This window comes from Poecilia latipinna, unplaced genomic scaffold, assembly GCF_001443285.1.
Source record: "Poecilia latipinna isolate Pla-1442-1.1 unplaced genomic scaffold, P_latipinna-1.0 Scaffold1017, whole genome shotgun sequence".
NCBI lineage: Eukaryota > Metazoa > Chordata > Actinopteri > Cyprinodontiformes > Poeciliidae > Poecilia > Poecilia latipinna.
In genome coordinates, this window is record NW_015113633.1 from 94305 (window position 1) to 118715 (window position 24411).

The 24411-nt window shown below is 38.5% G+C and overlaps 2 protein-coding genes across 19 annotated transcripts in view; both read left to right on the plus strand.

Moving 5' to 3' along the window:
- Nucleotides 1-10643, plus strand: part of mef2aa (myocyte enhancer factor 2aa) — a 75300-nt gene extending 64657 nt beyond the window's left edge. For 9 of the 15 annotated variants that reach the window (XM_015050886.1, XM_015050887.1, XM_015050885.1 and 6 more), the window contains 5 exons: nucleotides 3113-3297; nucleotides 5299-5322; nucleotides 7844-7973; nucleotides 8146-8269; nucleotides 8464-10643. In XM_015050886.1, coding sequence (XP_014906372.1) covers nucleotides 3113-3297; nucleotides 5299-5322; nucleotides 7844-7973; nucleotides 8146-8269; nucleotides 8464-8800 — 800 coding nt within the window. In that variant the 3' untranslated portion in view covers nucleotides 8801-10643. The remainder of the gene's footprint in view (nucleotides 1-3112; nucleotides 3298-5298; nucleotides 5323-7843; nucleotides 7974-8145; nucleotides 8270-8463) is intronic. The other 6 variants (XM_015050889.1, XM_015050895.1, XM_015050893.1 and 3 more) reach the window with 2 other exon arrangements.
- A 4908-nt stretch (nucleotides 10644-15551) lies between these two features.
- The window catches only part of LOC106958798 (multiple C2 and transmembrane domain-containing protein 2-like), a 50146-nt gene continuing 41286 nt past the window's right edge, over nucleotides 15552-24411 (plus strand). Inside the window, exons 1-9 of one of the 4 annotated variants that reach the window (XM_015050884.1) lie at nucleotides 15552-15657; nucleotides 16754-17059; nucleotides 17568-18518; nucleotides 19939-19998; nucleotides 20085-20196; nucleotides 22450-22592; nucleotides 22747-22823; nucleotides 22940-23054; nucleotides 23141-23161. In XM_015050884.1, the coding sequence (XP_014906370.1) occupies nucleotides 17580-18518; nucleotides 19939-19998; nucleotides 20085-20196; nucleotides 22450-22592; nucleotides 22747-22823; nucleotides 22940-23054; nucleotides 23141-23161 (1467 nt within the window). In that variant the 5' untranslated portion in view covers nucleotides 15552-15657; nucleotides 16754-17059; nucleotides 17568-17579. The remainder of the gene's footprint in view (nucleotides 15658-16753; nucleotides 17060-17567; nucleotides 18519-19938; nucleotides 19999-20084; nucleotides 20197-22449; nucleotides 22593-22746; nucleotides 22824-22939; nucleotides 23055-23140; nucleotides 23162-24411) is intronic. The other 3 variants (XM_015050881.1, XM_015050882.1, XM_015050883.1) reach the window with 3 other exon arrangements.

Genomic DNA, 24411 nt, shown 5'->3' on the forward strand with positions numbered 1-24411 from the left:
GGCAATATATCCTAGTAATAATACAATAACAAAAACAACAGCCATTGTATTCATCCTGTCATTTTGGTTTTGGAGATGAACAACTCACATCATTCAAGCACAAAATGAAAACAACCGAAACACCTCAGACATATCAAGCAGACAGAGAACTTCTTGTGGGTATTTTGTACATCAGATCCTTTGTGTCTATTGGTTTATAGGCTGGAGTCTCATCAAAGCTTGCATGTGGGAATTTGTTGGTTGACTTTTTACTGTTCATGTGCAGTTTTGTTGTATAAAACGTTGAATAGCAGTACTATAATTATGTTGGTGGTTATTACAAGTCAAAACAATAAATTGACATGAGGTTTTTCTTCAGATTATTAAAAGTTAATGATAGTTGCTTTACCTGGATAGTTGTTTCCTCTGCTTATCTGCACAATAAAGATGTTCCGGTCGGACGTAACCTGCTTGACCTTGACCCATGTTTTCTCATGTAATTTTGTAGCAAAGTAAAATCTTTGAAACTGGAAGAAAAAACACAGCAGCTATACAACTTGGTTGACATGCTTGTTTGTCTTTTTGTGACGTACCTTGTAAATCTTTTATGATTTATATATTGTTATATATTTAAAGTTACATGGCCTTGCAAAAGTATTTATACATCATAAATACTTGCATGGTTCACTACCAAATATTATCATGTAACTGTGGAAGGGCATTCCCTTCCACAGGACATGCAGTTTTTAAAATGTTTTCCAAATAAAACTGCAAAAAGTATAGAGTGTATTTGCATGTAGCCTCTTGACTCAAATCTCAGAACAACTGCCAATGTTTTAGGGTATCACTTTGTCCATGTAGTGACTGACATTTCTTATTTGCAAACAAACTTTGACTTGCAGTCCTTTCCTTGTTGAAAAACAACATCCCCACAGCATGATGCTACCACCATGTAGTGCTTGAATGGTGTGTTCAGGTTAATGTGCAATTTTCTTCCATGCATGACGTTTTGCTTTTGACTGACAAGACTTCTTCTGTTTTTTTTTTTTTTTTTGTTTTGTTTTTTCCCATCATGGGTTTTCTGACAGAGTTTATTGCAGTGGATTTTAATTGGACCAGAATTAAGAGGCTGAATATAAATTTACACCAGTTTTCAGATTTTTATATTAAAAACATTTTACAGCTATGCACTACTTAGTGTAAGTCTGTCATTTAAAATCACAGTAAAACACCCAGAAGTGGTTGTACAGTTGTATTCCCCAACTATGTGGAGCAATTTGAATGGTTTGAATAATTTTGCAATGCACTGTAAAAAGAGCCTTGAATAACCTGTCCTACTGAGCATGAATCATTTATAATATGGGGGGTAATGTTACAAATCAGAACAGCAACGTGGTTTCCAGAGCTAAAACAAATAACCCAGTAATGACGGGGATGGTGGCTCCCTCCTCCTGTAAGTCGAAATGTCTGTTGTGAAAACAGCCTATTTGTCATCCCTGTTGTCCTGTTTTCTCTCAAAAAATAACTTCATGTTTTGTGTGCAGTGCAGCCTTCTGCCGGAGTCGAACACCAGCTCCCTAGTTGTTATCAGATTGGTCTTTACGTGCCAAATTGCCACATTGCCTCCCATTCCTTTACATGAAATCCTATTTGCACTAACTTCTCATTCCCACAAAATGACATCCTGGCTGTTTTTAATCAGGCTTGCTATTTTTGGAGCCTTGGACATTTACCCTGCTAATTCTGTAAACACTGTTTTCTTGCAGCGGCAGCCAAGTCTTGTGTGTGATCAAAGCCAGAGCTGATGGCGATAGCTGCTTGTACACACTGTTGATTCAGCTGTGAGATACTATTGTAGGCTTCATAACTGTTTATTTGGCCATGAATTGTTGCTCTCCTTATCTGCAGTCAGCGGGGGCCATTGTTCCATTATGTATTTTACGCCCGAGCCTCTTTGTCGTGTACACACTTTGTGTTTCTGTCCGCTGAAGACAATGGACAAGTCTGCAACTTGTTGAAGTGTTAATGATCTGTCGACGTTTTGCAAGATAATGTGATTTCTGCTTTTTTGTTCTCATCATTTTCAGAAATAAAACCACATTTCTTTGGTTGCGAAGACACATTTCACTCAGACATGCATTAAAAGCACAATGCCTTTAAAATCCAAGTGCACTTGAAATATGACTTCTGCTTTGTTTCAGTTTTCCCAGCAGCAGCTGGATGCCCGGTTTTTATTAGAGAACTGCAGACTTTGTTCAGAGGAGTCATTTAGTATTCTGCACTTGAATAACAAAATTAAATTGTAGGTTTGCAAAACAGGAACAAGATTATTATTATTTTTTTTTTCATAAGACGTGCTAAAACATGTCAACAGTTTAAACTAAGCAGATGCAGACGTTTCACAGCATTGCTACAATTTGACACATTTGGACAGTGAGTCCTTGTAACAGGGAAACTCAAAGTCACTTTCTTGTTTCAGACAGTTTTGTTAAATGTGTTGTGGTCTGTAAAGATGCACAGTATGAGGTGAAACAGAATTCTTTAGAACTGAAACTCGAAAAAAAAGAAAAAATTCTCAACTAGTATTTGTTTCTACCCAATGATGAGATTCTTCAATTTTAGGAGTTTAGTATTTGTGCAACAGAAAATGGTGTGAATATTTTGTTTTGCATTTAAAATATAATAAGGGAAGTGACTAATGACTACGATCACCAAGGTGTGAATATTAAGACAAAAGTCTTGCACTTTTTCTGTTGTTTGCACGACAAAACCACACAGCAGAATATTTGTTCAACTGTTAGAGACCCAGTTGTGTCTCTTTAGTGGTCACAGTACATTTGCCAGTGAACTGCGCTTCATCCCCAAGATGCAAAGACTTGCCTTTGATGTAATCATTCACAATAAAAAATGAAAGGCTCATCAATTTTGAAATGGACATTTTATTTTTGTAAACGCGCAGGATAATTATCCGAGTCGATTAAAACTTCCCAGAGGGTTGGAAACACTTAACGCCGCATGCTGCACGCGAGCTGCGGAACAAGACGGCGTGAGAGGTTTCTCATATGGCCGGGAGTGTTGTCAGTCACAGCCCTCTGGTTTGATGATGCGTTTCTGTTGCCATGTGTCTCTGCAGGGAACGGCTTCGTTAACCCCAGGGGCTCGCCGAGCCTCCTCAGCACGCCCAGCGGCAACGGCCTGGGTAAAGTCATGCCTACCAAGTCTCCACCGCCTCCTGGAGGGAACATGGGAATGGGGAGCCGCAAGCCAGACCTGAGGGTTGTTATCCCTCCATCGAGCAAAGGGATGATGCCCCCACTGGTGAGTAAAGAGCACACCGCCGCGCACCAGTTTCATCCGCCCGAGGAACTGAGAGACTGCATTCAAACTTTCATAGCAGAAGCATGTACAGAATTTCCCTGCACATGTCTTTGATGTTATCATCGCAGCACATCATGGTTTGCAAGTGAGGTTATCACCTCATTTAGGACTTTGCTTATCTGCATTAAACTTGCTACAACAACGTTCTTTATGAAATCAGCTTTTTGCACTTTTTTCACCTTCCTGTAAGATTCCTTCAGCCTTATGTCGTAAACATGTCATAACCCCTTAGAAATGAACTCTAGGTTCATACAGGGCTTTGCAAAGGTATTCATGGGCAAACACTAAGTGCTGCGTAATTGTGAAGTGGAAGGAAAATGATTCATACTTTTCAAAACATTTACAGTGAAAGTTTCAAAATGGGTGGCATGCATTTGTATTCAGCTTCCCGGAGTCTGTTACCTTTAAATAAAGGCACAATTGGCTTCAGAAGCCACACTTGTTTATAATATAATCTCTGAATCAATCCAGCTTTTCTGTAAAGATTTATTAATAAACATTAATTAACCAAATGCACAATAAAGACCAAGAAACAAACCAGGTCAACAATAAAGTTGTGGGGAAGTTAAAACCATAGAATAATTATTAAAACAATATCAGTGGATATTTTAATATGTGCACATTTCAAGCAGCACTGTCTAATTTATTATTAAAAAATTGAACATATTTGAGATGACTGCAAACCTTGTAAGACATGGCCGTCCTCCTAAATTGACCAGCCAGGTGACAGATAGCAGCATTGTTCAGAAAAATTCTGGAGGAGCTGCATAGATCCACAGCTCTGGTGTGAGAATCTGTTGACATAAATACATATCCTCTGAGCACCCAACCAATTTTGTAATACACTGTTTGTGGCAGATTTAAAAACTTTAAGCACATCATCCTGATAGTAAAATTTTGTAGTGGCAGAATTCTGTTGTCTTCTTAACAAAAGACAAGGAAGCTAATCAGAATTAATAAAAAGACGGTGGGGGATAAAAAAAAAAATAAAATAAAAAAAAGGGCAATTCTGGAAGAAAGAACTTCCAGCAGTACAAAGACCTTAGCCTGACAGTCACAGCCATAATGTAATGGTCTAAATAAGAGCGCATTCGCCCTCGTAACAGTTCCAACTGTAATTGCGACGAACGCTGGTTCTACGAATGGTATGAGTAGTTTTCAAAGGTACTGTTAAGTAGAATAGAGGGGTGAAGTGTTATCTAAAAGCTGACATGTTGCAAGTGCTTCAGTAACGGAGAACTGTTCCTGCGAAGGAACATTCTTGCACCTCGGATGCATCAAGAGCAGACAGGACAAACTGTTTGAGATCTCAAACAGGTTCAGTCTGGAGGTTGCTTCAGTCTTGCCTGAGCTGTAGAGGCGGTGGAAGGTGGCTGCCGTGGCAGGTCTGCAGACAGCCTGTCATTAGGCCATAATGGTATTAAATTAATCACATCTCAGTGTGACAGAGTGTAGATGAAGACTTAATCAGGGGCCCAGGGTGTGAGCCAGATAATATCTTGTCGCCCTTGTCGTGTCTTCCCACAGCTATTGATTGAGGATGAGTATTAGGAGCCCTGGCCTGCTCACAGTGTGTCCCACAGCTAAGGAAAGATGGAAGATGGGTTTCTTGTTTCTCCTTTCAGGCTCAGGGAGAAGTCAGGGTGAACAGGAAAAAAAAAATAAAACAACTATCTGTAGTTTATAATGATTGTGAGTTGATGTGAGGGAAAAGTTTTAGTTTGTATCCTATATCAGAATAAGTTATTTCTTATTCTGCTTGAAGGTTTTAAGGCACAGCTGTTCATAAATGCTCATAAAAACGTAAGATTTTGCATTGGTGGCAGAACTCATCAGCAGTTTTACTTTTACTATAAAATCTTGACAGCTATCACCTCTCCCCTCTCCTGATCACTCTGCTCCTTTTCCGTAACTCTCTTCTTTTCCTTCTGTCGAGGGCAGTCGGAAGAGGAGGAAATGGATTTGGTGAGTTTGACAAATGCCTGGGCAAATGGCTGAAATGTTAACACGCTTCGAAGTAATCACATGGCGAACTGAAGGCGGTGTTCAAAGAGGAGACATTTTGCCTTTAAAAAAAAAAAAAATGTAAAAGACAACAGCTTTTGTCACTGCATGCATTAAGTTTGTCCTGTGAAGAAGACTGCCTTGGCCTGTTAAATTGGCTCCTCTGTTCCAAACATGTGAATATTAGTCACCAGGAGTTTCAGTGTGCAGGAGTGTGTGATAGAAAGAGGAGAACTAATGCTAATCCTTTTCACACTGCTATATTACAGTCGCAGTTTGATGTTTAACAATTGAAGAGCAATGAGAAAAACATAAATCGTATATTCTTTTTCCGAGGGAGAGAAAATTACATCATCCGAAATGAAATCACTCTCTGAGATACTTGGGGTTTGGTGAAGTCATCTGGCCGGATAGTGTTGGAACAATTCAAGGAAGCCATCAACTTTATGATGCAATCCGGGTTCAAACGCAACCGTTGGCAGCTGCGCATATGTTTGTTATATTACACACGGAGGGTTTGTCATAGCATTGTTTTAAAAGCTGCAGCGTGTCTGCTTTTGATTATTAGGCCGTGTGTGCATTTTGTAGCTCGCAGCAAAGCTCACTGCATGACCGCACTGAGCTGTGTAGGTGTGTTTGTGTGGATGCATGCCAGCCACTACACTGAAAAACCACCGCAGCTCCTCTGTGCGTCACTCTGGGAATTGAAATGTGTCATTTGCGTTATCCTCTTGCAACATCTCATTCGGGTGTTATGTGAGTGTAGAAGCGATCTGTTGTCTTGCGCTGACTTTTCATGCTCTGAATGCTTATTTGATTGGACTTAGAGTGAATCTTGAGAGTTTTCTCTATCCCAATTCACTATTTACACGTTTGACATATTACAGGGAAAAAAAAGACTATAATAAGGAAAGGTAGATTTTACGGGGGATTTGTCATTGTGATTTATTTAGTGAATACATTTGCACATGTGCTTTTCAATCTAAACTTTTAGATTTTACAGGAACATTTCAATTTTAAGAATAATACAAGGTAAGTTATTTCAGTAATTCAATTTCAAAAGGTTCATTACACTGACTGATATAGCTGAGGCTATTATTTCTAGTAAAGCTGACAGCCAACAGAGTGCTGTATCCAGTAATACTAATGGAAAGTTTAGGGGAAGGAAAAATGTGGTAGAAAACATTCAAATGCAATGGAGCCTTGAAAATGTTCTGACGTAAAGCCTCTTTAGTAGTTTGGGGGAGATTTACAGAGTGTGTGCTGCACCTGGAGGCATAATTTCAGAAGTTAATGCATACGGAAGTATTTGGGGCTTTGACTGCAACAGTCATTTCACTTGTGTTAAACCACCACAGAATCAGAGTCAACATCAGAATTGTTGTTTTTTTTTTACCTGAGCCAAAGAAAAATAAAAGGACTTGGCTGTTGGTTGGTAAACCAAGTCATCTTTTCGGGTGAAAGTAAATATAACATTTCATTTTGAAATCAAGGTCCCAGAGTTTGGCATATCATTTGAGTGACACAGAGTCCACATTTTCATAGTCAGTGAATATTTTGGGAGTCATGTCATCTACTGGTGTGTTTTATAAATTCAAGAGTGAATGCAGGAACTTTTGGAGCACTTCATGCTTCCACCTGCTGATTAGCTTTCTGGAGATGCTGATTTGGTTCTCCAGCAGGACTTGGCATCTGTCCACATACTGCCAGAAGTTCTGATAACTTGGTGAGTTTTCATTGTGTCGTTGTGTTTGAATAGCCAGCAAAATGACCTGACTTGAATCGAAGTCTCATTATCCTTTTTATAACAATCAAAAGGACAATGAGAGACCAAAACTGTAGAGTAGCTGAAGCTATTGCTAAAACTACCTGTGCTTCCTTAACATGTCACGTGGAACACAGGCTGCTTCCATACCACACTGCTTTAATCCAGTAATTTATGCAAAAGGAGCCCTAACCAAATACTGTGTCCACATGCAGTCCCTCACCTTACATAAACATACTGCGCAGTAGGGTGAAATTTCTGTTTTTACTGCTCTTACGTAATATCATAATTTTCTGTGAATCTTATTTTTGGAATTTGTTAACTGTGACCTTTAATCATCAAAATAAAAAAAAAAACAAACACTTAAAATACTGTATGTCTTTTTGTGTGAGTTGAATTTATACAATTCAGACTGTTCACTTTATAAAGTTAATCACTAGATTAAATTGAATTTTATGTTATAATTTACTGAGATGGACATCTGGTGATTATGACTTGGGGTTTTTAACTGTACAATTTCAAATACTGTTATATATTTTTGCTAACTTGCACAGCTTCACTGCCACCTTGTGGTGGATAATGTCCGGTGTAAAATTAAGGGGAAAAAAAAAAAAAAAGAATATTTTCAAGTACTTTTTAATTTCTGCGATGAGAGTATACAGTGGACTAGTATATTTGCTGAATTTATTTCCTCCATCTTGCTTTTGTGTCCTACAGAACACCCAGAGGATAAGCAGTTCCCAGTCCACCCAGCCTCTTGCCACTCCTGTTGTGTCTGTTACCACCCCCAGCTTGCCCCCACAGGGCTTGGTCTACTCAGGCATGCCCACCGCCTACAATCCTGCTGGTGAGTCTGCACCTTCTGCCCTCATCCCTACACCGAAAGCAGCCCCCTCAGCTGGGACCGCTTGTGGTTCACGTTCCTTGTTCCTGCTATTTTCTTGCTAGTGCACAGTTGTGAAGGTGAAATGTGAGTTAGTTCTCAGTTTGTGAGTGTGTGACTGCTTTTGTTTTAACAGAGTACTCGCTGAGCAGTGCAGATATCTCCTCCCTGCAGGGCTTCAGCTCTCCCGGCCTCTCTCTGGGCTCCATGTCTGCATGGCAACAGCATCAACTAGGCCAGGCAGCTCTTAATTCTTTGGTGTAAGTAACACACTTGCAAACAAAGGCACGCTCTACAGACACCCTCGCATAAAAGCAACACCCACGGTCCTCTGTGATATCATTCTGAATCATTCACTTACATATTCCTGTCTTTTAGCACTGTTTTTTTATTTTTTTGTTTTTCACTTTTGTTGTAAACTGAACATGAGATGTTCCTCTTGTCTCTGCTGCAGTGGTGGAAGTCACCTACCTCAGGGTTCCAACTTATCCATTAGCACCAGCCAGAGCATAAACATCAAGTCTGAGCCCATTTCCCCGCCCCGCGAGCGGGTCACCCCATCCGGGTTCCCCCCACAGCAGCCCCAGCAAGGCTCCAGCCGGCAGGAAGTCCTGGGACGCTCGCCCGCCGACAGCCTCAGCTCGTCCTGCAGCTCATATGACGGCAGCGACCGCGAGGACCACCGGGCGGACTTCCATTCCCCGCTTGGACTCGGAAGACCCCCTGCCGGCTCTGAGGACAGGGAGAGCCCGTCAGTCAAGCGCTTGCGCATGGACTCATGGGTGACATAAGGAGCTCTGATCCGGTCTGCAGTCACCAGCCAGACAGAGAGAGAGCGAAAGGGAGGGATTAGACATGGGGATAAAAGACAGAGCGAGGGTCCTTAGAGCTGTCAACATTATTCTATTATTCAACTCCACTTCGATTTGTAATTCTGGGATGTAACGTTGGAAGATGTCAGGGCATATTTAAGTCAATTCTAAAACTGATACAGGAAGGTTAAATAATCTAAATACATTTTGGGCACTGGCAGGTGGTATCAGGTACTTGGTGCAGTTCAGAAGGCGTCTGCAGATGAGAGAAAATTGTTAAGCGATAAGCGGTAGAATATTGTAGCCACTGGTCTAGTCAGACACTTACATGTAGTTGCTGTTTTGCTGTCGTGCTCGCAAGTTCGCAAACAATCCCAGAAAATTGTGTTGCTTTCAGGCTAAGGACTCTCTAATTACATAGGATGTTCACGTCAAGAAGTATGTCCAAATACAGCGGTGCAATCACACAAGTTTGGTCTAAAAGGGGGGCCTCTCTAAATTTTTTAAATCCATATGATCTTTTGACACAGAGCACATCATGGCGAGGTCTTTCAAGACTCTTTAATAAGCTAAAACAACTTTAAAACAACAACATGGGAGGTAAAATAACATCAGAATTTATTGCAATAATGATAATTCATTTTATAATTTAAAAGAGGAAGGTGTATAGATATACAGTTAAGATAATGCAAACCTGTCCAGTTGAGCTGGTTAGTAAGCCAATGTGTTCACATTTGAGCAACAGTTCATTAGTTAAATAAGCCAAAGCTTGGGTTTTTGTGTTGTACAGTTGCTGTAATCTCTCTACAGTTTGCTCAAATACTGCCTGTCTTGTTTTTTTTTTTGTTTTTTTTTTCTCATCATACTCTGTATTTTTCATCGTACTTTGTTGCGGTGTGAAAATCACAAAAAGCTGATTCTTGAATCCGAAATCAAAAAGCCATGGGCGTTTGCTGTTCTATTTGTACAATGTCAAAATATGAGCCAAGCGTTTTGTCTTTTTTTTCGTTGTTGTTGTTGTTGTGTAAATAGCAACTTTAATATATATATATTACCAGGGTGGTGAGTACACCGTTTTCAAGAAAAGTATATTTTTGTGGTTTACAGCTGAGTTTACAGGAGTGGACCTTTAAGAAAAAAAAAAGAAGTCACTGGTCCATATTTCAAGGTTTTGTTCAGTCATTTCTGCATAAACTCTGACAAATTTTTGCTTATAGATTATTGGTTTTGTCTTGTTTGCCCTGAATACACTCTATGACGAATTAAGTAAGATCAAACTTTTCTTCTTTCTTTTTTTTCTTTTTTGAAGGATGATCAAAAGGCTGGGGGAAATAGGGTTTCTTCTTACCTATTGTGTCTAACACCAGGTGCTGAAGTTACTGCCACAATTCAAACCCGCAGTTTTAGCTCACACAACAGAGAATATTCTATTGTTGTTGCTTCTAACTCAACTGAATGAAAACCATCTCTGAGGCCATTTGGCTCATCCTGCCACTGGCTTTTGGAATTTAACTCAACAAATTTAAACACAGAAGAGCTGCTGGTGTAATAATCATATATGCGGGCCCACATGTGGTTGTAAATACCCGTAATAACCCAATTGGCTGAAGAAATCCTATCACAAGCTTATCCCCATTTAGTGACAGTGCTGTAACCTTGTAGTAGGAACAATAGGAGCCAGAAATTTGCAAAGAAATTGAAAGTTGCTTTGGCATACAGCCTGTGTTATTACACTGTAACAATGACTGAAAAAAAAAAAAAAAAAAAAAAAAAACAGGGTTGTGGCGGCTTTAATTCTCCATTTCAAAAGGAATAACCCATTCATCAGATAACAGCACACTGACTGACTTCTATATTTCCTGCTGAGAGGCACACATTTGTATGAGAATTTTTCTGTACAAGACGGATTTCTCTGTGCATTCTCCATGACCTGTCTTGTGTTTGTTAGTAACCTTGGGCATCCTTCACCCCCCTTGCCCCCCAACCTCCCCACAGTTTTACACCATTGCAGATCTATGCAGATTTAACCCCACTTCACATGAAATATAAATGCTATGATGTCATTACTAAACATATTCAGTCCACAAGCTGTCAGGGGAAAGAGTGTCAGACTGTTAGCCTCTTATTCTGAAGTGCCACAGCTGGAAGTTACTGGACTACAATTTTATTATCATCAATCTCGTTTGGGCCATCTCCTCATATTCATTTTCCTGTAAGAAGTATTCATACAGCTTGAACGTTTTCAAACTGTGTCTCGTTGCAGCCACCAGTCTTAATGAATTTTATTGGGATTGTGCATGACACAGCACAGTACTTATGAAATGCAAGATATATATATATATATATATATATATATATATATATATATATATATATATTTTTTTTTTTAACAAACAAAAATTTGGAAAGTGTGGCATGTGTTTTCTGCCTCTAGCGACAACTACAACCACACATTTTTGGGGTTATGTAATAAACCTTTATCCCAATGTTATTTACCAAACACCTCAACCTGAGTCAGATTAGATAGACAGACTTCAAGAAACATTGATCCCTTTTCTTGGTATCCTAAAGTAGCCTGGATATATACATGTCTTTGGTTTTCCTGCTATTTTTCAACTATCTTATGATAATGGGTGGGGAGCTAAAAACTTTAATTTTTGGTCTCGCTTTCATACAACAATTGCCTTTTTTGGCACTCTTTTTTTGCAAGATCAGATTTGTAGTGTGCTCTTGAAGCAGCCATACCAGAGTGGCTGTTTCTCTGATTAATACTCTCCTCCATTGCACCCAGACAAACTCAAAAAGCTGACCTCTGAAGAAAAAGAAGCGAATACAAATTGAGGCCACACTTTATACTGTTTAACTTGTAAAAATTACACAAAATCCCAATAAAATCCACTGCAGTTTGTGGTTGTAATGTGACAAACTTTGAAAAAGTTCAACTGACTGCTTTTGCGAGACACTTTATGACACATAAATATACACCATAGTGTTTAATTACCCTTTTTGTGATCCAGTTTAACACAGCAAAGGAAAATAGCAATAATAAATGACTTCAACAGAAATCAGCCTGTCTTGGCAGCACCGCCTCATAGTTGAGCACATTTTTTAGCACTTGATGGCATATCAGGGAATTTTGTAGTTGCTCTACCAATATGCACAGTTAGGAAATGCCTTATTCCAAAGAGAAATTGCACCACATTTGTTCTCACTCCTGTACGGAAAAGACAATGCAGACATCATCTGGGCGGGAGCAGATCCCGCCCCTCTTCACTGCAAACTCACACAAGATATTGCATGGTGAATGCACGGTGATACAATTCGCTCTGTTCGTCCTCGTCCAAATTGTGCATAACTGATGAATGTGAAAGGAAAGGGTAATCGATGAACCTCTGGAGAGGACTTTCTTCACTTTGCTGTGCAAGAGCACACCGCTTCGCTTCATGGCTTTTATAAACAGAACTAAGTGTTTGGTAAGTGTCTGTAGTTAATAGTTCACGTAACTAAAGGAGCTGTTTTCGGTTTGAGTGCTCAGACCGTTTGGCGGCACAAGCTGGACTTTGTTGCCAATAATAAAATTATTTGTTTTAAAATTGAAATAGATTTTAAGTTAATCTGCATTTTTGTTTTCGCTTGAATGTGTTATTTTATTTTCAACATACAATAATTATTCAAGTGAACTTTTTATTGAACAATTAAGATACTATGCTAGATGTTGTTGTACAAAATTTGTATTCTACACAAAAAAGTGCAAATATTGGCTTTTCATGTGTAATTTTTTTTTCTCTCTCTTATTCTGTATAAAATGAAGTAAACAACTCTTTCATAGAATCTGTTCTTCTGTGAAGTCCCAAACAGTATAAACTGTCAACTTTATTAAACACCTCAGTGTATGCTCAGTCTGAACTCTGTCTGCTCATCTTTGTGTACTTGGTTAATGCTGCATTTTCAAAAGTTTAGTCAAAAGACTGTAAGCTTAAAAATGGCCACATTGCAACATGTCTGCAATACAAATAAAATGAGCTTTGGAATAAAGATTAGTTAACAAAATAATAATAGTAATAATAAGTTAATGGATCACTTAAGTGTAATGTAATACATTTACTTTTCGTGACATCCAAACTATTCCTCAAATTGAATACTCAAAGACAGCAGCAGTTTTAAGTTACATAGGACTTTCTCATAATGACCTGCAATATAAAGGTTTTCTGTAGATGAAACGACAAAAACATAGAAAACCATACAGTAGCCTTTAATGGTAAGATTTGGTATGTTAAATTTTTGCAGACATCTATGTATTTCCGCAAAGTTACCAGAAGGCGGCGCTGTTGTACAATTAAATGTATACGCAGTAGGTCGCTGGCTTCCTGGTTGGGTCACGTAGGTTAGAAAGGAGTTTTTATGCTTGTTTTATTATCTCTTGGACATATTTTTAAGGAACAGTGGTTTGATTCAATTGCAAGGCAATTTAAAAATACTTAGGAATGTAAAGGATTTTCCAATACCTAAAAACGGGCAAAAAGGGAAACAAATTCAAAACTGAAAGTAAGGAAGAAACTTAAGTTCAGTGATACTGTACTCAATGTTGCACTTAAGATAAACTAGTTAAACAAATGGAATTATGTTTTTCCAAATATGTCACTTTTAAGCAAGTTACATAAGAATTATGACATACATTCTAATCTGGTTAAGATCAAATATGCTGGAAATAATTAAATGAGTTTAAGTTGGCATATCTTACAAATCCTTCCATGAAAACCTGGTCTGAACACATGTACTTGGACATGTCATGGCACAAACAGCTTGGGTGTATCAAAATTGCATTCCACATCTGGGAGGTCCTTTTGTCATGCATGCTACACACCTTGCTAACTGTCACGTCTTGCAGGAATACTGGAAGTAAAATATTCCTGAGTCATTGTTGCACTGAGAAATTTTACTTGTGTTTTTCCAGTAGTGACGATTAAAAGAAGATATTTACTATGGAAAAGAACAATTGCTGCAAAGCAGATCACTTACAGATGATTCACCACAACATATAAAAAGAATAATCTGCAGGTTTTTAGTATGTAGGCATGAATTCCTATCATTTTATATCATGTTGTAAAAGTGTTTATGTCGCCATTCACATTTCTTTTAAATTTTGCATACATTTCTATATTTATGCTCATGGGGAAAATAGTCAACTTTTAGGTCAGGGGTTAAATTTGAATGGGAAATTAGAGTCAGATGTTTCAGAATAGTAAAAATAACTATCAAATGTGGGTGTCCAGGTTTTTTCCATAAAGAACAAGGATATAAAACAGCCCAGGGTACTATTTTTAATCTCAGTTTTTTTCCTTCCTTGTTAAATAAAGGTAACAAACAACATAGATTTTTGAGGAATAGTTCAAAATTGGGTTTTCTGAGAGTATTAAGGGAATATAGGACTTCTACAGATGCACAAATCCTATGTTTGAAGTATGTGCTTAGAAACACTCATAAAAGAGAGAAAAACAATCAAGATTTTTGTGTTTTCATTCCCATTATACCAATCATCAGTTATACAAGAGTCGTTGAAAGGCCAACTACTTGATTGAAGCTAAAATCGGCTTTCTTCCAAATGTCTTGAAAATGAAATGGATCTTACATCCATTGAAATTGTCCGCAAGCTGACATTTATTTTTTGATTGCACCTTATTCAGATAAAAGTATAAATTGGTATTTAAAACTTTTGTTTACCAACAGATAACATTTTGAAGAGAAAACTGATTTATCAGAAAAAAACACTTATTTTCAATGTGTTAATTAACTTTACTATCTAATAATTGCAAATAATTGATTTTTCTATTGATTTCTTATTGGAGAAATCAATTTTGGCAATGGATTTCTCACTGCCAAAAGTATTTCTACCACAGTATTGAAAATATTTCAGACATTTCACAGACATACTTGCACATACCTATACCTATAGACAACTTAGAATAATCAGTTCATCTAAGTGATGTTTATAGAATGTGGGAGAAAGTCATATTACCCACAGAAAACACATGACAGGGAAAACATGCAATCTCCATGCGGAAAGGACTGCAAATTATGCCACCACTTTAAAATCTGCCTTTTTCATATTTCAGATGACTATAGCGATCTTATTGTTAAACTGGGTTTCTGTACACCAGAACCTGAAGGAAACTTTAATCTTGAAGGATTTTTTTTCATCCTCCTCCCAGACTAGTTGCTTGTTATGGCAACTAATAAAACTGAGATTGTAGCAGTTTTGCAAGTTTTGCGAACCAGTCGAGTTTCCCTCTGAAAAAGTTAAAGCTAATGTCACACGACTGACTGAAAATAGGACCAAGTGTACCACCTAGCGGTGACTTGCAGTTTACACATTAAATTAGATTAAAAATGATACAACACAAGGTCTAACATATAAACATTTTTTTTTTTTTGCTAAACATTTTTAGATATGCTTTGAAACAATGCTTTAATTTCAGGTAATATTCCATAATAATAATAATAATAATAATAATAATAATAATAATAAAATAAAATAAAATAAAAAACGCAAAATGTGGAGTCGAAGTCAAAGCTACCACATGTAAGCTGATATAAATATACATACCAGCTAAACATTAGTAGCATTTTTAATACATAGTCAATCTGTAATCACAAAGGAGATTGGACCTGATCTCGTTCTTCGCGTACAGGACGGAAAATATAAGGTCAAACTCCCCGGGCCACCTGAAAGGTGTTGCCACAAAAACGGAACTGTTACGTCAGAAACCTGAGCAACAGGTAGTTAGCTTGCAGGTGATGCTGGGACGCGATAGTGTTTGACTGACTTGAGAGTACACGTGAGTATTCAGTTCGTGAAAGCCTTTTACGAGTGAAAGCTTTTCTATAAGAAGGCTGGAGTTGGTGTTTTAAAATTTTAAGACGAAAAAAAAAAATAATTGTACGTCTTACATTAGATTTAAAAAAAAAAAAGTCTTTACTTCAAGAAATGTCGATACCTGACAGATATTTGTTATTTACAGTAGCTTTTAGTGATCCATTAAGCAAATGATAAATGATATGCTACAAATGTGCGCCCTCTAACCTCCCTGTTCCCCTTGCACGTTGTTTGTGTGCTTCCATGTTCCCCCAAAATGCATAATGTTTTGGCTTCCTGGCCATGAGACCAGCTGTGTTGTGGCTTGGATGAGATCCAGTGTGCATGTGTAGAGCAACCGCGCAAGGTTTTTGGATTGTTTGATTTGTGTGATATGCAGGCCTTGAGGCCACCTGCCATAGGGGATCTTGCCCTGTACCGATACCAAAACCTGCCTTTTAACTAGAAGCCAAGTTGTGGCTCTTTCATGTGGGCCTGATCTCCTTAAGACATCAGCAAATATTGAACAAGTCTCTGCCCAGAATCAAACACATCTGCTGTCATGTTAGTCTCCACCGTTAGAGCAGAGACAACCAGAGAGGGAGCGAGGAAACAGCAGTGGGTCTGTTGCATTAGCTTCTGTGTGGACACAGAGCTAAAGTTTATACCTAACAAACACAAATGCTCAGTTTTAAGGAGCTTAGGCTAACTGTGTTCCTCAGTAAACAAATGTGAATCTGTGTGAAACGGAGTGCAAGATGAGCTCTGACATTTCATATGCCTCAGTCATGTTGCAGAATCAATCCGAAGTATTTTGGGATTGTTTTTGGACAGTTCTGCTGTAGAATTAGGCTAGATTACAGCATTAAGTATATTTTTAAACACTTGGACCTATAAGAGAATTCAGAGAAGCGTGTTGTATATGCAGCTAAAAGCAGACATGCTCTCATATGTAAATAAACTATCAAGTATACAAATCAACAGATTTACAAAACAGGCTGCTGTACTCTGAGCAAACATTTAACTGTTTTGGTGTCAGTCTAATCTCTTTGTGCATTTGTCTCCATTTACTCAACCAGATACTTTTTGATCTCCTATATCATGAGTCATATGCAGCTCGGTCTATCACGGACAACTCAGACAGACCTTGGCAAGTTTACCAGTGGCACTCTGATTCACTGAAACTAGGACTTGTGTGACTGGTAGTGCTAGTTTCAGCCACTATGGCCTCTCCACCAATCAACAGACGTTGCTTCTGAGACACATCCTGTTGTTCATCATAGTTAGAATGGTTGAGATGTCTGCAGGAAACAAAATTACGAAATAGTAGGAAACTAACTCAGTGCTAACTCTGTCAAGGTGTGTACAAGAGGACGACTGAGCAGGTAAATAAGCTTTTTTTTTGTCTAAATTCGATGGGAGTCACATTTTTGTCTTTGAGTTTGTATGTAGAATGGAGTAGTTCCAACAATCAGTTGTATGAATAATTATAGCTAGTGTGGAACACAAAAACACATGGAAAATACATAATAACGAGACTAATGTAAATTTATTTTAAAAGTCACTCCTTTGAAATGTAGAAGTATTATTTTGAAGATTATCGATAAGCAGCTATATTGACAATTCATATAGTTTCTTACTCATCACTAGTCTAAACCCATAAAGATTTGAAATATGCTTTAGTAAATAATCTACAGCAAATGCACTTTCGTCTTCTTTTGAAATGTGCCTATAACCTTTGCTTTGATGACACAAACACCTTCTGTTATCACTTTTTTGGGGCTTTTAGGAATGTATTTGTTCTCTGTAGTTCTCCGTATCATTCTTTTGTAAACCGTGTGTGAGGGAAACGGATTTCTTTTTCACATTTTTGTTGACTTCCCCACCCCACAGGTGTCACTTAAGATGGAAGGCAAAAAGAAATTTCTGGAGAATTTTCGTCTAAAAACTAAGCTACCCAACATCAAGAAACCACGTAAAAAGCTGCTTGCCAAACAGCCAAGGAACCTGGCCATTCGGCGCAGCATATCAGTGCCAGACCTTACCTCACTTCAAGTCGAAGCGAGCTCTGGAGAAACTGATGCACTGGGTACCCCTTCTGAGGTCATCAACTTTGGCACCTCTCCTGGTCAGAGTGATACAGATTCTGTTGCTAGTGGTTCAGTCAGCGAAGGACCACTTTTTGCAGAGAAACTCAGTCACTCAGTGTCAGACATTCAATACAGGATTCATAACATTAATCTTCCATCAGCAAACAGATTGAGTGCTCCGCCAGCCTGTGAGGATGAGGTTTACTTGAAGACCTCGAGCACAGAGAGCAAAAGGAATGTTCGTATTGAAGGCTTTTCTCCACAAGAGCATAGAAAACCCAAGAAAAACATGCAAAAGTTCACATTCGAACCCATTAAAGAACCAGAAAGCAACCAGGCGGAGAAGGAGAGTGTACCTGAGGAAGAGCCCTATACTCGCAGAAGGATGTCTGATGCTGTTGCAGCCATCCTCAACAGAGCAAACTCAATGGGGGAAGAAAAACGTCTTCACGCTGAGAAGAAAACCGTGATGTTCGACACAAAAAAGCCGACGTCAGAAAAGCTGACTATACAAACCAGCCGACCTAACTCATCTACTGATAGGCTGTCCTTAGAGGCTCAATTTGACAATGCAGATGCCTTTTCTTTGTATTCTGCATGTGTCACTCCCAGTGAGGATCAAGTTAACATGCTATGGCCCTCGACCTGGGATGAGGAAGACCTTGAACAAGTATCTTCTTCCTCTCTGCATAGAGAAATGTCCATGGATGACAGTCTTTTGGACTTAGAAAACCCAGATGAGTCTCTGGAGGAGGTTAGTAATATGGCTTTTTTTAATATTCTGTTTTTTTTTTTTTTGTTGTTTTTTTAAATTGTACTACAAATCAAGATAGAGAACTCTTGTTAGCTTAAATGTGAAATTTATACAATAGCCCGCACTAGAAATAATTTTTTTATATTGTGATTCACAAATCCAAGACATTCCAACTTGGATGCAGTTATTAATTTCTTTTGAAAAACTTTGGGCACTATTAAGAACACCTAATATTTTGTGAAAAGCATAGTGTTTAATATTGGAATGGTAGTTTGAGCACATTTACTTGAATGTTTGCATAGTTGATCTAACAAGCAAATAGCATGTGTGTCTTTCTTTTTTGCCCATAAAAAGAATTGATGAGAGATGGCATAAAGCCATTCTCAAGTGAATTTTAGATTTATTTTAATTCACTTTGTTACTTTGGAAATATGTTTCTTTTTTTCTTTTTTGCCATCAGTCAATCTTTGACATATGAAAAAGCCTCTGTAGGTTTTTGCAATGACCTGCTCAGGTTTCGCTGGGATATAATCTCAACCTTTTATGCTCTTTAACGTTTCTGAAGTACAGTGACAAAACCAGTTACAAACCTGTGTTACAAGTCTGTTACACAATATGGTTTAAATCTCTCTACAGTGTGAACAAAGATTGTTAAAATCTCTTACGCACTGTTGACACTCTATGCCCCTTAAAGCTGCAGATGCGTAACTTTTATCTGCAGCTTTAAGATAAAAGTTAAACAAGCTACATAGGAAGGAAGGAAAAGTGGGTTTTTTTTACATATTTGTTACATATTTGTTGAAACGGTCACTATATAGTGATAGTATGGTGTGAGACAGATAATCTGTGAAATAATTGGACTCCTCTGCCAGTGCTCCCAGTCCCAACTAGAAACAACCAATCAGAGTCAGGAGGCGGGTCTTATTGCTGTCAATCTCAATCTTGTGAGGTACTGCTCATCCCTCCCCCCCACCTCCTTTTGGTTTAGGTAGCATAGTGCTAGATCTTGCCTCATTTCCAGGTAAAATGAGATAAGGTCAGGCTCAGGCTAGGTAGCACTACCACCGATTACGGAAGATTTTTACTGTGATGGTGAGTTGCTTCTCCAACATTAGCACATTTAGCAGCATTGACTGATAATATTAGGACACTCCTCCTGGCTCTGATTTTTTTTTTTTTTTTTTTTTTCACTTCAGAGGACAATAGCAGCTCAGGGAGGAGAAAGAGATGGATTTTTTTTGCAGATTATCCGTTTCATAACAAAATGTCATGACATGGAGAAAGTTTTAACAAATATGTACGAAAGATATTCTTTATGAAAGTTACATACTGCACCTCTAAGAATTTGTGTATAAACACAAACTACATGCAGAAATGTATGTATTTTTATTAAAAATATTTTTTAATACTTCTAATTCAGAACTCTGCAGAAACTTTTGAATACTGTGATGACTTTGATGACAATAATGCAGAAGGCACTGTGAGTAGTCGCATACAAAAATACTAAAACATCCCAAGCAGCTTCTATGAACAGTCAAGTTAGTTTAACTTTTGGTTTCTCCACAGGACACTTTGTTGCCAGGCACCGATGCGCCAACACCCTCCCCGTTCCAGAGGTACCTCCTAAACATCAACTTAAAATATGGTCGGAATCTGGTCGTCAGAAGCAGGCGTGCCGGTAGGTCACCAAGATGACCCTCAAGAGTTCCGGACCCTCCTGCAACCTGCTGAACTTAGAAACGTACATATTTTCAAACTGCTCTTACAGCAATATGGCAGGCTGATGGAGCTGGCTGGAGCTGTTCAAAGAAGCCAGTCCCATTTTCGGTTAAAGGAATGCAGCCCATTGTGTGTTGCCATTGGTAATAGCTAAAGGGTGAGGCCTTAATGAAACATTGCAGGTGAATAAAACCTGCGTAGGTTTGTAATGTTTAAGAACAAAACAATGTAAAATTTCACATTTGGAAAGGGTTAGTGTGATTAGGAAGAATGGGGTGTGTTTTCTGGTTTTGCTTCAATACAACTTTGCTATGAGAATGACAACACACACACAAAAAAAACAAAAAAAACATTAGGAAGTATGCAGTTAGACCAGTATGACAAAAAGCAGACTGTACCAGAGTGGAAACCTGTATTTCAAAGACAAAAACTACAGTTGTTATAGTAACTCCTCTTTAATTGACTGTTAGATTTAAAAAGGAAAAGATTTTTTCATGAATAGCTTTTATGCATTTATTTATTTTTGAATGGACCAAAAAGTAAAAACAAATTCTGGAAATATTTTTTTCTGTTTTAATAATTTATTTTGTGATATTTAGTGAAAAAAGGTCACATGTCATGAGAGTTTACATTTAAAGCTCTGCTTTAGCTATAATAGCAGCATGGACATCTCAATAATTTATAGTGTCTGTAAAGTTAATCTAATTCTGTAATTCCGTTCTGGATATATTAAATACTGATGATTACTCCACATTGCTAATGAAAGCCTAATGCTCAGAATTAAGTTTCCTTTCTAATCCCTGGGAGAATGCCTTTGTTGTATGACTTATTGTAAGGGATGATGTTTTTCTGTTGGCACCTTTACCTTAAGGAAGAAAAGACAGAGAAAGCTTACATGATAATTTTTACAATAAATTTGATTCCATTCAGAAGATCAGCTTAATGTTTACACTTCAAAACAACAGCTTCCTCTGGTGGCCAAAAACAGAACTACAACAGTACAAGGATTAAAAAAGATGTGTGGTGTCAAACGTGACAATTTGCTGACATATTTTGAGTGTTTGGAGAACTTTCTTTTCTCTAAAAAAAAATTAAATTTGTTTTTAGATGGTGTTAGATTTATTTAATGTTTTAAATGTAATTCCATATCATTTCAAAGCTACATCAGCATCAGTTCATTTGCAATTGAAAGTTTCAGGCTATTCGGTTGATCATCAACCCTGTCGCTGTGGAGTTTTCTCTTTTATTTTTCTAATCCTGTTGGGTAAAAGGAGACCCTCCAAGTCCAGCGTCCTGTGCTAGTTGAGATCTTACACTTCGTGACAAGATGGCACAATGATGATGCAATGCCCATACACGCCCCCTGCCTCCGCACTGTTTGCCCAACAATCAGCACTGTGCCAAAGGGCCACCAATGGCATACATTGTCATTACATATTCTGAAAGGGACCCACACCACCAGCCCCCCACTCCTTGGGGTTTTTGTTCTCCCCTCTTTTTCCTTTCTTCCCCCCATTAATTTCCATCGTCACCATTCTCACTCATGCCAGAGCTTTTTTGCCGTGCTAGCTGCCACATTCTCCTCCTGTCAAGTTGCCTGGAGGTTTCCCTGTCACGGGCTGGCAGGGTGGAGCTGCTGTGGGTCCTGCCTGCCTTTGCGAGATGTTCATTTGGAGTGGGGAGCTGACAGGCCTGACAGCCCATCCCCACAGGGCCTTTGTCATGTGATTCAAGCCTCCCCGCAGGCTCTCTCAAGCACCCCTTTATTCCCCCTCTATACAAATGAAGGCATGGGGCTGGCTTTCATTTTTTTGGCCAATCTGCGTGCAATTGCAGAAACAAAGAAGTCCGATACCCCCACCTCGCTCCCAGACGGACTTTCTTAACAGGCTTGGGAGATTAACACTGGTTGCTTCTAGATTTTGGGGTTCTGGTCGCCTCATGCTGGCGAGTGTTTCTACTCTTTTGACAATTAAACGGCTACTTTCCTGGTTTCGCCATGTGTGGTGTGCACGTCCTGCCCCCAAATGACAGTACCTCACATAATTGTCGTGGGGGAAGGGTGTGTATTGTCCTACACTTAGTGCATATGCATGGTAAAAATACACTCTTTGAAAATGTTTGCATAAAAAATATCCCTTCTAATATTATATGAAAGTTGCACATCCATTTCTCAGTGTGGTGATAATTTTTTTTATGTAATTAATTTCAGGTTCAAGTGATCCATATGTGAAGTTCAAACTTGAAGGGAAGCAATTCTATAAAAGCAAAGTGGTTTACAAGGACCTGAATCCACGATGGAACGAATCCTTCTCTCATCCGCTTCGAGACAGAAACAATGATGTGGAACTTCGGGTAGGCCTTTTTTTTCTTTTTTGTTTTTTTGTTTTTTTTTTGTTTAAACACATGCACGGAGTTACTATAGTAGCCATTATTAACTCAATACAATTTAAACTCAAAACATTTATTTTTCATGAGATGCATTAAATAGATTATAACAATGTTGCAGGTCTATGATAAAAATCTCACAGCTGATGACTTCATGGGTTCAAGCACTATTTCTCTGAAAAACCTTGAGTTGCACAAGTGAGTATTTGATTGATGCATTTCATGTGAATTTCATGATTTAATTCAAAGCAAAAATAAAAAATTCATATATAATATCCTAAGTGAATTATGGTTTTAAATATGTTGTCCTCCAGAACACATGAACTGGAGTTGCATCTTGAGGACCCTAAGAGCAAAGAAGATGACATGGGAGTTATTGTCCTCGAAGTCCGCTTGAATTTCCGAGATGCTACAGTGAAAAGAGGCAATGTATGAATATATCTGGCATTTAAAATGTTTGCAGATTAAATTTTCTTATATGCACTAATGAATGCTTTTTTTTATTATTATTTTAGAGATTTCGGCCAAAAAAGAAGGTAACTACTTTCATACTTCTCATATTTTCTTTTATATTAAAAATGTCCTGAGTATGATTACTGTAGCATTCTTCAAATAAAGCTTTTCTTTTATTTGGAAGTTCTTACCCACAATAGCACTAGGGGGCAGTAGCTCACTGTGAAATGGTAAAACAAAGAATTATGAGTATATTATGGACCCTGGCTTTTGTGTGTAACCTTGTTTCACCACAGCCAATATAAATGTACATATATTTGTAAGATGTTTAATTAACCTTTAAGCCATGATTATATGGTATTTAAGCAATTAAAAACTGTGGCAAAATCTTGTTCATTTCAGAATCAGAATATTGCACCTTGAATTTGTCACCGGAATTTTTTGCTAAATATTCCATAGGAGTATTTTGTTTAGCAGTAAACAAAGTTTCATTTCCCCCTCAAGTGGTTTTCAATACACCGCTACTGTAATTAGATTCAGAGTGAAATTGGAGGGTTGCTGCTTGGGACTCGCTCTGCAGCGAGTGGGTTTATCTTCACACCTATGCTGTCACTACATCTGCCACTGTTCAGTCTCTTGATGGTCCAGCAGACAATCTCAATTTGAAATGAGATGACAAAGAAATGAATGCCATTTTCCTTCAATGTTGTAGGTTATCCGCTGCAGATGGTTAAAGATACTCAAAGGGAGGCAGAGATGCGCAGTGGGACTATACACAACGTTCTACCCTTTTAAATCGGACTGCTAATTTAACAATGTAGCAATGCAGTTTTTTTCCCCCTGATTTGTTTTTGAGAAACGTACAGTATCTTATTACACTTAACGCCTATCGTGGTCTTACTGCTCAGCTCCCCCTACGTTGGTACATCGTTTTCTCCCTCTGTGATACCACCACAGAGACCGGGAATGGCAAGTGCCTGAGTAAAACTCTGCTGTGTGATAGTGTTTCAAACAGGAGGGGGCGTGTGGGAGAAGCGGAAAAGCGAAGGTTGGGTGGTGGTGGGCTCGGGCTGTTCGAGGCATGTTGCCAATGTGGGATGCCTTAGATCGGTAGGGCTGATAATTCCCAGGCATGGTGGGCAATAACCCAGATGTTAGAATGTAATATCACAGCTGTGGATGGACAGTGCTGAGGTACCAGCCAAATGGACCTGGGTCTGAGCTCATCATGCTTGTCCCCATGCTGTCCCACCATATGGAAGCAATCGTGCAGCCCTTTTAGGACCAGGAATAGATTCTCTTTAGGGGCCACTTACAGTTAAGTGGAATTGTT